Below are 14,906 nucleotides of genomic sequence, written 5' to 3' on the forward strand. Positions count from 1 at the left end.
CGAAATCACCTTGTGTGAGGTGACATTTCTGCAAAACTATTTATAAAACGGAGATGATCACTGGTAATATATAAATTTCTGTACGTGGAAATTTTCAACTCCAATGTTATCTACCGAAATAATCTATGGATTTATTCTTCGCTGCTAAGCTAATAGTCAATTTACCCAAGCTGTTCTGTGCTAAAGAAAGGAGCAATTTGATTGCTTCAAAACATATTTGCTTGCAAATTTTTTCTTTTCAAACTGGGAACATTACACATCAATATGACAGTTGGCAGGAGACTCTGCTTTGTTGAAGACATACTTATTTCTCCTATATACAGTCTGCATGTTTCCCTGTATCACACAAGGACATAAGTGTTTATTTTCATACAGAGCTTCAGGTTTGCTGCTACAAAATGGCTGCACTTGACCCTGCAGCATGTAACCAAAGGGATGAAACAAAGACAGTTTTGCATGTGAGCAAAAATAATCATATTTGCACGATACTTACCACATACTATATGGTTACAACAAAACAAATATAACTAAAAAGTACAAAATGGCATACTGCAGGGAAGAAGTACTGCGGTAAAAGCAGGTGGTATTATAGTACAAAGTAACACAATTTTTTTTTTTTTTAAATCACCATGGAAACCAATGGTACATCACTTACCGTTTAGCAAAAGAATAGCACCAGTTTTTCCTTGGTAATCTCCCCATTCTATATCATTATACATAAATTCTTAAGAAATCATTTACAACAGGGGTTCCCAACACAGTCCTCAAGTACCCCCTACTGGACCAGGATTTAGGGATTACCCTAAAGCGTTTTTTTTTTCTTTCTAGAAAGCACCATAGACACAACTGGGCAATCCCTAAATACTGTACTGTTAGGGGGTACTTGAGGACTGGGTTGGGAACCACTGATTTATATCATAGTTAAAGTTGAAGCCTGATACACATTGTTTATATGACAATAAATTACCCATTATTTAATACTACCAGAGCGCACAGTCCTGTTTGTATAATAAAGTTTTAGTAATAGAATTAAAAACGCCCTTACATTTTCGAGAAACGTACAAAGCAACATTATTGTTATTCCCTAAGGTGCAAATTATCAGGAATTTCAAATCAGCCGAACTGGAAACATTCTCTAAATTAGCTGTTTTCAGTTCAACTATGGTTCTAAATTTACTTTGGATTCCTGACAATTCATACTTCAGTGAATATTCCTGTTCATGTTTATTAATAGCCATGGCAGGCGCTGTAAACTGTTCTACACTGTTATGTTTATTGTTTCAGCTTTGTATTTTTACTCAAGGAGGGTTGGTAATGGGCGCAGGGAGCTATTACCATTAACATATAGGGGATGTGGGCTGCAAACTCAAAATTCATTATTTTACTGATTAAAAGGTGTGAGAAGTATGCTGCAAACGGTAGGTCCTCAGATGTTTTAGAACTGCAACTTCCATGATGCTTTGCCATTCTAAAGGCTGACAAAGCATCATGGGAGTTGAAGAACATCTGGGGATCTACCATTTCCCAAGCCCTGGTGTAGGGTCTTTGCTTGCCCAGCACTATGTGGGTTTGTAACTGGGCTAGTAAAAAAAGGAATGGTGGGTGTTTTGGATAGCAATGTCACTTTAAAGGACCACTCTAGGCACCCAGACCACTTCAGCTTAATGAAGTGGTCTGGGTGCCAGGTCCTTCTAGGGTTAACCCATTTTTTCAGAAACATAGCAGATTCAGAGAAACTGCTATGTTTGTGAATGGGTTAAGCCTTCCCCTATTTCCTCTAGTGGCTGTCTCATTGACAGCCGCTAGAGGCGCTTGCGTGATTCTCACTGTGATTTTCACAGTGAGAGCACGCAAGCGTCCATAGGAAAGCATTATGAATGCTTTCCTATGTGACCGGCTGAATGCGCGCGCAGCTCTTGCCGCGCGTGCGCATTCAGCCGACGGGGAGGAGAAGAGGAGGATCGGAGGAGGAGAGCTCTCCGCCCACCGCTGGAAAAAGGTAAGTTTTAACCCCTTTCCCCTTTCCAGAGCCGGGCGGGAGGGGGTCCCTGAGGGTGGGGGCACCCTCAGGGCACTCTAGTGCCAGGAAAACAAGTATGTTTTCCTGGCACTAGAGTGGTCCTTTAATAATAATTTTTATTTGATTATAGAGAAGATATATGATATGCATTGTGAGTAAATAAATTGTTGCACTATCACTTTAATTGTTTAGTTTGACACTGCATTTTTGTAATTGTGTTTTTTATCACATTCATTTTGCATTATATATATATATAAATAATATAAAGTAATATAAACTTTAGCTTGTTTAGCACTAGCACTATTTAATTTGTCTCCCACATTGGAATTAGTGTAGGACCCACTGATATTGGGGTACTGTGAGCTAGTAGTAGGCTTAACATGATATGGCCATATAGTAGAACCGAATCTTCATATTTGTTTACTGAGATAGGTGATTTTAAGTGGCCTTGTAAAAGTGAAAATGTTATTTTTGTGTATGCGCTATTCCTTAATCTGTATTTTGTAATTGGGATATTTCCCTAGATATAATAGTTTGGGCTGACCAGGATCTCAGACTGTGATGAGTGCATATGGCGCCTCTAGAAGTGTTTGAAATGGCATCAGATTGAGGTAAAATGGTGCACAAGTCATTCAGAACACAAAGTAATCAGTAGAGATTTGTGTGAATGCTGGGCACGTCATACTGATGGAGGTTGCATGGAGATATGATTTTACATCTCAAGACTAAAGCAGTCAAAAAATTACAGACCCCAAACATTGCATGCGTTGTGTTACAATCAATATCCATACAGGGATCTGTGATTTTTATGTGCAAAAATAAGGCCTTTTGTACTTGTCACCCAGCAGAAATGTTGCCATTTTAATCCCGGCTAAAGCAGAATATTTACCTCAAAGGTGTTTGATGCCTCTGTCGAGCTACTTCAGCAAGATAACACCTGGCCTCAACTGCCATTTCTAATTCCCCTGCGGGACACTGCACAAGTAGATTTTGGTGTTTCACTTGCAAATCTCGTAGAATGGAGTTCACTCTTCTCTCAGCTTCATTTAATAAAATACCCTGTGTTTGAACAAGAGATACCAAACATGTTTTAAAAAAAGTTTAACTGTACCTTTACCTTTAACTGCAAATTGGGGGGGGGGGGGGGGGGAAACAAGTTCTGAAACTAAGTGATAGTACCTTTAATTTCGGAAGTGTAAGGTCCTTTTCAGAATGAAGTTGCACAAAGACATCAGTCTCCTCGACTAAATGGTTATAAAGAGATACAAAAAAGAATAGAATAGGTTTAAGAATTACACAAAACCTCTAAAACAATGTATCAAATGTTTGTCCATTTATATAATGTATCCTAAATAGTGCAATTACTATATTTCTCCTTTGTGTCAATTTACTGAATGATGAAATTAATACATACATTCTGTCATTAATCTTTTACTCTTATGAATGATAGCGATGGTGTAAACACGTGCACACAGCTTTAAATTTTAAAAGGCTACTTAAAATCACCTCTCTCAGCAAACAAATATGGGGATTCATTCCACCATATGGCCATTTCGTGTTTAGCCCAGCACTATGTCACAGTAAAATTAGTCTAGGACACACCGATATTGAGGTACTGTGACGTAGTGGAGTCTTAACACAATATGGTCTTATGGTGGAACTGAAGCCCCATATCTTTGTCCTGGGATAGGTGATTTTAAGTAGCCATATCAAATTGAAAACTGTATTTTTGTGAGTGCACTGTATTTTGTATAAATCTTGGTGTTCTCTGAATAGGCAGTGCAGGGACATACTATACTAACCAGAACAACTACATTAAGCTGTAATTTTTCTGGTGACTATAGTGTCCCTTTAAAACTTTACACCAAAATATTCATTTTACAAGTTTAATTTGAATTGTCAGAAATTCACATTTTAAGAAATAATCATCTTTGTAAAAAAATATTTTTTATCAGGTTTAATTAATAAAACTACAACAAAAATAATAATAGTTGTCTATACACTAGGGTGTCAAGCATGTTTATATTGCATTATAGTACTCTTTCTTGAAAGAAAGGCACTTTCTAGATACGGTCAGTAAGTACTTGTTTCTCTATTTAATGTGACAGATGTTTACCTGCGTTTGAGACCCTTTCCACTTTAAAAAGCTTTGGCAGCATGATAGCTTAATCTATTTAAGGCTCTTGCAGTCGTCTATTGACTCATTTAAAGGGCCATTCTAATCGTCATAATCAGTGCAGCCTGTGGCAGTGGTTATAGTGCTTGAGTGCCCCTGGCACTGGCTTGACCTATATCAGTATACATTTTGCTCACATTTGGAAAGATTTGATCGACTACAGAGGTGAAAAAAACTAATTCGGCTGCTCAGTCTAGATCCCGTATTCAAAGTGAAACCTGATCGATGATCTAGCACACGGCATTATTATAATTTTTCCTACTGTTATGTGGCTATATTACCCAATGAACCATTCTCTTGGTTGATGCTTTCTTCTTCCTTCCCCTTGTGGCTAGATCTTCCCTCTGCCTCAGGGATGGCATTAATAGTCGAAGAAAGTTTGAGGATGAAATACATTTTAGCAAGCTCCAGTTTATTCATCGTTGCATTGTCATAGACATAGGTAAGAGCTGAGCCAGGTGACTGGTTAAAAACATCTTCTATGGCCTGAAATGGAAAACATAAAGAGCGACTAAATTGTCTGAAATAATACCTGGGTATCAACTGAAATAGATTGGCTATATATATATATAAATACATATGTTTTCTGAGGATGTAATTGTAAATCAGGTGTATTTCATAAGCTGGTGTGCACTTGTGCATTAGAATTAATGTCTCCAATCGAGTGTTGTGAATGACACTGAGATTCTTAAATCCTGAGTTTATATGGAGAAAGAAATGTTGCCTTTTTATTATTTTGGCTTTTATTGTACCCTCTATTATGACTATTACACGATAAAAATGACAAGCAGAATTATACATAAAATGAACCTAAATTCCCTGAGTGAACCCGGTAGAGATAGTTGCCATTTTGACTTGTGCAGTGGCTTCCCACGATCCCTTGCCTTATTCCAACTTTCCAATTTATAGTGAATTATGACAAGTTGATCTTTCAAGGGGATTCTGGACTGACTTAGTAATTTGCCAGAAACAGGGGATTCACTTGCGATTGCAGGTTAGCCAATGTTAACCACCACTGAATGTCAAAGATGACTCAATGTTTGCAACTGAGAGTATTATGTGTACTGACAATTTAACTGAAGTTCATAAACAGACAAGTACTGCTTCCACTAAAATAAGTCATCGTACATCTGTTTTTATATTAATCCTGATACGTCCATTTCACTGTTAAATAGTCATACAATCTTAGATTTTATCATTACTATCATGCACTGTGCTTCCTATTTGGCATTTATGTCTGTGGATTGTTGAAGAAGTTCTAGAAAAGGTCATGAAACTTTCTGACAGTCCATTGTCCTCCAATTAAATGAGCCTTATTTGTGATTACTTAACCCTCCGGGACAAGAATAGCAGCTTCTGGAAGTCAGGCATAAAGCCGTGTGTATTTCTCTGTTGCTATGGAAGAGGTCAGACTTTCTAGTAACAAAATCCCAAGTGTAATATTAGTCATGACAATAAATCTGAGTGTAAGAATACTGTATGGCAAGTGTATACCTCATCTATTTAATAGAAATATATATTGTATGTATGAATATATGTACTTAATGAGAATATAAGTTCTGTGATCACATAGAAGATGTAACTATGGCAACAGAGATATGCTATTTCAATTGCTGATATTTAAAGGAAACTAAAGTATTAGGAATACAAATGTGTATTCCGAACACTATAGAAAATTTTAAAATGTATTATCTTCATAATGTATAGAGCAGGGGTTCCCAGCCCAGTCCTCAAGTCCCCCCTACCAGTCCAGGATTTTAAGGATTACCCTGTTGTGTCTAAAGTGTTTTTGGTTTTTTTCTTAAAACACCTTAGACACAACTGGGTAATCCCTAAATCCAGGACTGTTAGGCGGTACTTGAGGACTGGGTTGGCAACTGCTGTATTAGAGGAATGTGTGTGTCGAAGAGACTCAATGCTAGACTGTGGTGTCCTTTGGAAAGCACAAACTGGAAAGGAGGTCTGATGCATTCTGGGAAAGAGTATGTTCTTAGAACAAGAGGAATTCAACAAAAGTGTAAATGTTCTTCTAAAAATACTCTAAATATTAACATAACATAAACACGTTTTATGCTTTATTTACTTTATTAAGGACACATATACATGCGCAGCATACATGTAAACTTTAAAGATATCTAACACACAGGAAACCTTAACCATCCGAAATAATTGATTGTAAATTATCACTACCTACCTGCAGGTTTTCTCTGGAGAGGATTGAATTTAAAGATGAAAATTTTGAAAAGTTCTAAAACAGAAAAAACATTTTTCAATTCTCAATTTTGTTTTCGAAATATTTGTTTTTGTTTGCAACTATTAAATTATATAACCCTGTTTAATGAATATCTACAGACTGCATGGTAGGTCGGAATGAGTGTGCCATTAATGAAGTAATCTGAGACAGACAGTCAGTACAGATCAATATATGTAGTAAGGCTTCTCAAATGAGAGACAAATTCAAGGCAGGACAGCCAGGCACCTAACAAGCAAAGGTCATAAATACAGCACCACTACGACTAAAAAAAAAAAATTCTTGAATGGGGAATGATCTGGATCACCTGACTGGCATATCAAAATAAAAAGAGTACAAAAGGTGCAATAACTTTTATAAACTAACTAAATTATTTATTTATAGTTTTTAATAAAACTTAACGTGTGCAAAGATAGATGGACGGATGGGTAGAAGGACGGATGTACAGATAGGCATTTTGATACAAGTAGAACCAAACCTGTACTCCTACAGTTTACGTTTGTGGTGGGGCACTCACTTATATTAGTCAAGGGAAACGATCGCAGTGGCTGAATAATTAATACAGAAATAAATACCATATATAATGTTTTCTAAAAAGTTACCATTAGATTTCCAGACAAACTCGAACCAATATTTGATCTTCTAGGAATCCGTTTCCCATAATTAAGAATGGAAATTTCATGACAGGCCTCAGCAAACAGATGCAGATCTGTTAAAACTTTAACCTTGAAGAAGACGAGATAAAAGAAAGATTGCTTCTTGACAAAAGTTAAAGAACGGTTTACACAATAAAAAGAAAACACTGAAATGCATCCGTTGGAATTAAGAAATACACTTCTCAAGTACTGAGCATAGACCTGAAGATTAATATGTAAAATACGCGAACAATGAATTAAAAAAAGAATCTCGACTCCACGGCGTACTGGGATTATGGGAGCATTGTGTTGCTCTCACAAAGAAATACGGTACATATTTATTAGGAGTCCAAAAACATCTTTTGAAGCCTGTCAATAAGATGGATTTCACAGACGTGAACGTCAAAGTGAATTTGTGGCTGTTGAGATAATGTCAGTCAGGTTGACGAATCTCGTGAAAGCCATTCTAGTGTCTGCTTATTTTCAGGTCAGTAAACTCAAATGATTATTTTGCATACCTTGATGAATCTTCCTTCAACAGATCTTACTGGGTCACGGCAAATCGTGGAAACGAAATATTGGTACAATGACAGCAAAGGCAAAACCTGCAAAGATAAAGTTTAAATAAGTTGTCGGTGTAAGAAATGTATGTTAACGTTTTCACTTGTCTGGAATTCATTACATCAGTTTACCGAGTTTAATAATTAAAACAAATGCTTTATATTTCTTACTTTCTGTCAAGAGTTGTTGTACTGTTGGTTATATAAACAAATTAAATGCCACAGAGGCATTAAGCTCTTTGATGTATGGTGGCAATAAAAGGGTCAATTTGCCCTTGTTGTATAGATATAAGGGGTTGAATAAAGTTTATGACCCCTGTTAATGTTGTTGGGCAGAGTTAGGCAGAAGTGGTGCCAGAGTTAGGCAGGTAGCAGGGCAGAAGTGGTGATACGACTGTTACTGGGGGACATGAGCTGGCTGGGGATTGAAAGCAGGTCACAAGCGAGATAAGCGTGGGAAGCTGGGTAATGATAAATTGAAGGATAGGGCCAAGGCACGAAACATGAGGATTCAATGGGTGTCCGAATCAGTTACCAATGCTGAATTACCCAACTATTGCCAAAGGCTTATAGCCACTCTACAGCTGCCTAAACAAGTGAAGCAGCTGGGAGTTGATTCCTATTTTCTTCTCCCCAGGGCTAACAAAGCACCCAAAAAAGCTCCTTGTGATGTGTTCATCAAGTTTGTTCGGGACTCTGATCGGGACGTCTTTATGGAAGCCGCATGAGGATCTCCCACGGTACCCTTTGAGGTGGCACACCTGGCATTCTTCAGAGACGTCTCCAGGCACACCCTGACTTGGAGGAGATCTTTTCGAAAGGTCACTCAGCAGCTCCGCGAGAACTCTGTCCCCTATAAATGGGGTACATACCGATTGCGGGTAAGGATGGCAAGACGCATCCTCTATTACACCTATCAAGGTTCCAACTTTCCTCAGGTCTTTGGGTCTACCGGCGGTAGCCATCCCAGCCGAAACTTATCCATCATGGACTGTTGCCAATATCAAGCCCTTCATACCTAGGGAACTGGGGCCGAGTACAACCTACCTGAAGTCAACGGCTGTCTATATATGAGATGCAACCCAGTGTTTTTTTTTAACGATGTTTTGTTTTTATTTTTATGATTAGTTCACAATTCGACTGATAAGTTTATATTATTTAAACATAGCTCGCACCCTCTTGCCTCGCTCTGTAAGCTGATAGCCAGGCACCATGCCTAGTTAACACCCCCTCTTTTATGGGGACATATGCATTACTCCCTTTCAATTCCATAAGGAATATAGGGCATGTTCAGAAGCTGACCTAGCTGGACTAACTGGTTACCAGCTAACCAATAAGAGGGTCTTAGGTTCTTGACCGGTCTACTGACCGAGCTATATTTTTCAACCAACTGCGCCTTAAGTTTAGATATGTTTTATATACCCCTTATTGTTAATAAGTGGGCACGTTTCGTTACTGGCAAGTAACCTCTAGGCCAGGCATAGGCAACCTTCAGCCCTCTAGATGTTTTGGATGACACCTCCCATGATGCTTTGCTAGCATTATGGGTGTAAAAGCATTATGGGGAATGTAGTCCACAACATCTGGAGAGTTAAAGGTTGACTACCCCTGCTCTAGCCCATAGTCTACCTACACATGGATCAAATATGAGGGATTTAAGCTTGACCAAAATGTATATGTTGTTCGCTAACATGTATATATTTTTTGTTAGTCTGATACCTTTTCATTACACGATGTAATGCAATGTGTATGCTTACAAGCAAAAATAAAGAATACTTTTTTTTTTTTTTAAGGGATAAAGTTTTTGTAATATGTTGTTATTAAATTCTGGTTGTAAGCCCCTTAAGCTTTAAATAAACACCACGGCCTAGGACATGGAAAATTAAATAAACTGTGTCTGTGATTAGTGTGCAGTCCAAGTTAATTATAAAAAAATATTGCTTACCATACATATTGTTTATCTACTCTGCTTCATGTATGATTGTGTATTTTCTCCTAAACTTGTATCGCCCCTTCTCAAATTTCTCAACCTCTAATATCATCTGTGACATGCCTGTAGCCAATGGGATATGAAACCCTGGCTTTGCTTGTCTTCCTTTGGCTATATAAATACACAGTCATCTGTGTCCTAAAGTTCTATAGGTCTAAATGGAGTAATTTAAAAAAAAAAAAAAATTTTTTTAATTCTTTATTTTTGAACATGCATGAGGTTACATTACATCCTGCATTGCCACAACAGCAAATGCGAGGAATTGCGGTTCATTCAATGATACATCTAAGATGACTTTGAGGTCTATTAGAGCTAGTACTTGCATCATTTAGTAAAACAGCATGTAATTTTATATTAAACGATTAAGCTAACAGCAAGTTTGTAGGTACAATATGAGTTAGTAGAGATATTGTTGTTGATTAAACTAGTGGCTTGTTTTTAAGTTAGATATCTTGCAGGCTATACAGGCTAGACGATATGAAGCTGGAGTAAATAGAACAACCAGTATGAGGGAGTTTCTAAGCTTGGTCCCATTTTGTGGGCAGCAGTTTAAACAAGGCAGGGGTATACACATCTTACAGGTGAGAAAAGGATCTATCGTTAGTTATGCACGTTAAGATTAACAACACTGAGCTATGATATAGTTGCTGTATAGGTGCTGTGTTGTGGCTAAGTCCTGCTTAACCCTTGCCAGTCCTGGGTGTGATGATGCCTTGAGGTGTAGCAGGTGTCCAGGGAGCCCGTAGCTCTGGCATGGAGAGGTAAGAAGGGTGCTCTGGTTGCTCTTTGGATGGTGATGCCGAGTAGTGTAGTTGCAGCCTGAGGTTTCCGGGCATCTGCCCTGGATTTGGCCCCTTTCTCTGGGTACACTGTGGCTGGCTATAAGGCCACTGGGTGACTGCTGATGGGGCAGAGTGGAGCTTCAGGTCAGGGGGACGTCTTGGTCGTTTGGTATTTCGGAGGGGGGAGGTTGGGTTACGGGAATGTAGTGGTACCTGGCGTTTCAATATCCTCAGTGTCCCCTGGTATGTCGGGCGTCAGGGTAGCTGCGCCATTTTGTTGGGCTCTGGCCTCACGCCGGGTCGGCGGGCTTTTGCATCCGCCGGCTTCTCTTGTGCTGTAGGTGAGTTGCTGTGGGAAGGTCTGCACTCCAGGCGTCTCCAAAATTCTTGACATATGCGGTCAAATTTGGCATTGAAACGCTCCCTCCAGGCTTCTGTGTTCTCCTGGGATCTCGGAGGTAGTGGCTCGGCGGCCATCTTAGAAGTAGCGTGCGGCCCCCACTTAGGCTTGTGCGAGAGTCTCTCCAGCTGGGACCGGGATGGCCCCCACCGGTCCATAGGGGGGGGATGCAGGGCGTCGCGATGGTTGCCGCTTGGCACGGTCCCCACGGCGGGAGAGCGGCCGTCTCTCCCAGCCATGAGGCCGCCTTCCGCGCTAGGCCTCAGTGCGGGTTGCTTTATGCCTCGGCAGAAAAACTCGGAGTCAGTTTCCTCTGGTTCCCACCCGTTTGTGAAGTGAGCCATCATTGAATTAGGCTACTGGAACCCCGGTTACAGGTTAAATTTGTCGTTTTTATGCTTGTTTGGGCCAGAGCTCTCTGCCTGTGCGTCTGGCTAGCTCGGCTGTCAGGCCCCGCCCCCTAAATGGAGTAATTTTTATATCTATTGGAGACTTTCTTTACTGGGAATTAAAGAAATAGTTTAATGACCCAGTCTAGTTTTAAAGTTTTGTCTATACAGCTTAAACATAGATACTGCACAGTGGAATATGCTAGCACTTTATAAATACCAATATTAATAAAAATAATAAATTGCTGACTAACCACAAGATCCTGTCCAGCAGAATGTAACTCGTACACAAGGAAGCTTAGACAGGCAACAACAGTGTTCACATCGGCTCTATATCGATCAGAAAACAGATCTATTCCAGGAATCAGTTCTGATATTTCACATCCTTCTCCAATTTCATATAATGCAAAGTCACGGTTCTCCTTCGGATGCGGCAGGGACACTTGAAAAAGAGCCTAGATTTATAGAGTACAACATAAATTATGCGTTATTTAACTTGAAATTATGTGTAGTAAGGATCAACGCAAAAAAAAATAGGTCAGAGTATATTAGTTCACCAAACATTAGGCAAAGAAAATCAATTTCCTATTTGAATATTTCTGTCGCTCCAACCTTGAGCTAAGGTCTGTCCTTGAATGCAATGTCAAATAACTTTTTAATTTATTTTACTACATCAGAAAAATATTTGCACTGCTTACCTTGAAGAGTAAAGCTGAAAGCATGCAGCATTCTGTTCTCTTTCGTAAACTGGATGTCAGGATGTACCTGTATATACAGACAGTACAAGATATGAATATGTTTTCATTGTGTAGCCTAGAAGCATACAGTTCTACCACTAATCACTTTGTTTGCTTTTGGGTAAAAGTTTTTGAACAGTTGATAAATTCATAGGATGTACAATTCAAATAGATAGCTAAAGCCTCTTAACATCGCATGGGTCGTACTGACACTCTAAAAATAAGAAAGTAGGAAAAGCACTCCTGCAGAGTGGGGACGCATTAGGGCCATATCAAGAGCCAATTGGGCCTGGTGCTGACAATTATGATAGGCCTAATTACAGAATCCTATCGATAGAAAACACTACAATAGTTATACTTCCCAAGCGCCAGGTATCTGGTGGAGGTGGTGCTGGAAGGAAACACAGGATGTAGCTATCAGAAAAAAAAAAATATTTTTTATTTTTTAAGTCAATGGACCTATTCCATAGGCATGGGCCTGGTGCTGCAGTTCCATCAGAAACCTATGTTAATCCGGCCCTGGGAAGGATAAGGAAAGTTACTGGAAGGATATGATGTCTGGGAGGGATAATAGCAAAGAAAAAGCAATTGCGCTATAAAACCTGGTATAACCAAAAGGAGAAGACAGGCAGAAAATAGATATAGTCAATGAGTAAGTATGCTGTAAAACAGAAAATTATACCTGTACATAAAACGTTAAATCACACTGCGGAGGGAAAAATCCCAGTCCGTGAATTGTTAAGAAAAATGAATAATAAAAAATGTCCAACAAAGGACATAACAAGTGGGAATAAGTACTGGGACATACATAAACGACAAAGCAACATTGGATACTGGTAGAATCCGCCTGGGCAAATTATTATGACTTTTGGTTTATAACCCGTTATAAATAGAAATAATATAAAAGAAAACAATATGCACTGATAAATACTTTTTCGTGAAAAAAAAAAAAGAGACAAACGTATTATTAGGCCTCTATATTCTAAAGTAAATTATCCAATATTATAAGTGAGACTCTTTGGAAACAAACAAATTAACATGACTAATAAAAAGGAATAGAAACATTTCACGTAGAGTCAGCATTATCACCGGGTTGTAACGGAGTTTCCAGCATTTCAGCACAAACACTATTGTGGCATTTCTATTATTAAACCAATAATTATGCAACACAAACAATATCTTGAGAGATACTTAGCACTTCATAGTGTTGCTACACAAAGTGATGGAGCAACAAAATCTGCATAGCAGCACAAGTGAGATATGTAAATTGTAAATGAATCTTGGCAGGGCTAAACTCATTAGCAAATGAGATCCACCAGTTTATACTCCAGAGGCGAATATTCCACACTTCTGTAATCCATCAAACACGGCTGCTGTTCTCCCAACACATTTGTAGCCCTTCGCACTCAAATACTGAGAATATCCAGTAATATATTAGCATTATAATTTCAATCGCAGATCCCACGCCCCCACTTATGGAAATGAATTGTTCCATTGTTGAAAATACATTTGATGAGTCCCTGGAAGTGGGGGCAGCTTCGCAGACATTCTGTACTAAGATGCAGGATTACATATAGCAGAATAGGAAAAGGGAAAAAAGTCTTACAGAAAAATAAAAGCTGATATTCACTAAGCAGTACATCTACGTTACCTATCAGAAGGGTTAATTACAATCCAGCGTCAAAACAGATCAATATTTTCCGACTTTTGGCCAGAATTGCGAGAGTTATCAAAGTCACTGCAAACCACAATTCACAATTTTACTGCTGGTAATGCCAGTGAAGTAAAAAAAAAAACCACCTATTACTTTACTCGTAATATTGAGCTTGATAAGATAACATTAGAAATAAATATATTTCTTTTTAATGTTAATGTATTCTTAGTTTATCTCTAACGATAGCAACAGTCATTTTAGAAAGAGGCAGCATATTGGTAAGCCTCACGAACAACATTGGAAATGAGCCCTTAGAAGGTAACGTTTTCACGTTACCAAATGTCGCTAATAGGGACTGGTAATTACCACCTGCTATAACTTTTATCATCTCTGATTAATAGAAAAAATGCTAATGAACACCAATATAGATAGCATAAATACCTACTAGGTCAGATGCTTCAGTTTGGTGTAAAGTTGAAAGGACACGTTTCAGTCTTTAAATTTCCAATAAATACTTTGGGGGGGGGGGGGGGGCATGAGCATTTATTCTATATTTCAATACATATGACTGTGTAGAGAGTCCTGGTAGAGTTGTTAAAGCAGCACCAACAGTGGTTATAGTGTCCTGGTAGAGTTACTTTCACAACTGTAATAACAACACATGTTCCTTAAAGGAATATTCTTAGCACATAAACTGAAAAGCGGTTTTGGTGTATAGATCATGCCCCTGCCATCTCAGTGCTCAATTCCCTGCCATTTATGGATTGACTTGTGTTTCTGTCCATGTGGCCCTAGCCACACGTCCCTTGGCTGTGGCTCACCCAATATGTCGCAACAGCTTGATCCTCCTTTAGAGGGTGGATTGAGGGAAGGACAGGGGTGGTACGGGGGGGGGGGGGGAGGAGGGTGCCATCATTGACTGTCTGGGCTGACTAATGACTCCCAATGATGCTACCAGAGGTGGAGGTACACCTCGGGCAGTATAGGGGTTAAATTTGAATGTACAGCACTACATAGCAAAAAGCTCCACATGAGTCCTATAAGCTTAGAGTCATGTCTACAAATGCTCGCAGTTTAGGGAATAAGATCCATGAACTTGTGGAAATAATGGCAACTGATAATGTAGATTTAGTCGCTGTTACTGAGACATGGTATAATGAAAAAATCACTGGGACATAACAATACCATGGTACTCTATAAAAAGAACAGACAGGGAAGGCAAGAAAGGGGGAGGGGTGGCCCTGTATGCGAAGGATAGCATAAAATCTAGCCTAATAAAAGTAAGTGAGGTGAACATAGAGTCCGTTTGGGT

At 39.0% G+C, this 14,906-nt stretch overlaps 1 protein-coding gene across 1 annotated transcript in view; it reads right to left on the bottom strand.

Annotated features, from left to right (window-relative positions):
- Positions 1-14,906, bottom strand: part of CFAP54 (cilia and flagella associated protein 54) — a 311,984-nt gene that overhangs the window by 66,651 nt on the left and 230,427 nt on the right. The window contains exons 45-52 of the mRNA XM_063446144.1: positions 11,902-11,968; positions 11,458-11,658; positions 7,601-7,687; positions 7,050-7,172; positions 6,391-6,444; positions 4,478-4,682; positions 3,200-3,264; positions 2,910-3,079 (exon numbers count right to left, since the gene is read on the bottom strand). Coding sequence (XP_063302214.1) covers positions 2,910-3,079; positions 3,200-3,264; positions 4,478-4,682; positions 6,391-6,444; positions 7,050-7,172; positions 7,601-7,687; positions 11,458-11,658; positions 11,902-11,968 — 972 coding nt within the window. The remainder of the gene's footprint in view (positions 1-2,909; positions 3,080-3,199; positions 3,265-4,477; positions 4,683-6,390; positions 6,445-7,049; positions 7,173-7,600; positions 7,688-11,457; positions 11,659-11,901; positions 11,969-14,906) is intronic.

This window comes from Pelobates fuscus, chromosome 3, assembly GCF_036172605.1.
Source record: "Pelobates fuscus isolate aPelFus1 chromosome 3, aPelFus1.pri, whole genome shotgun sequence".
NCBI lineage: Eukaryota > Metazoa > Chordata > Amphibia > Anura > Pelobatidae > Pelobates > Pelobates fuscus.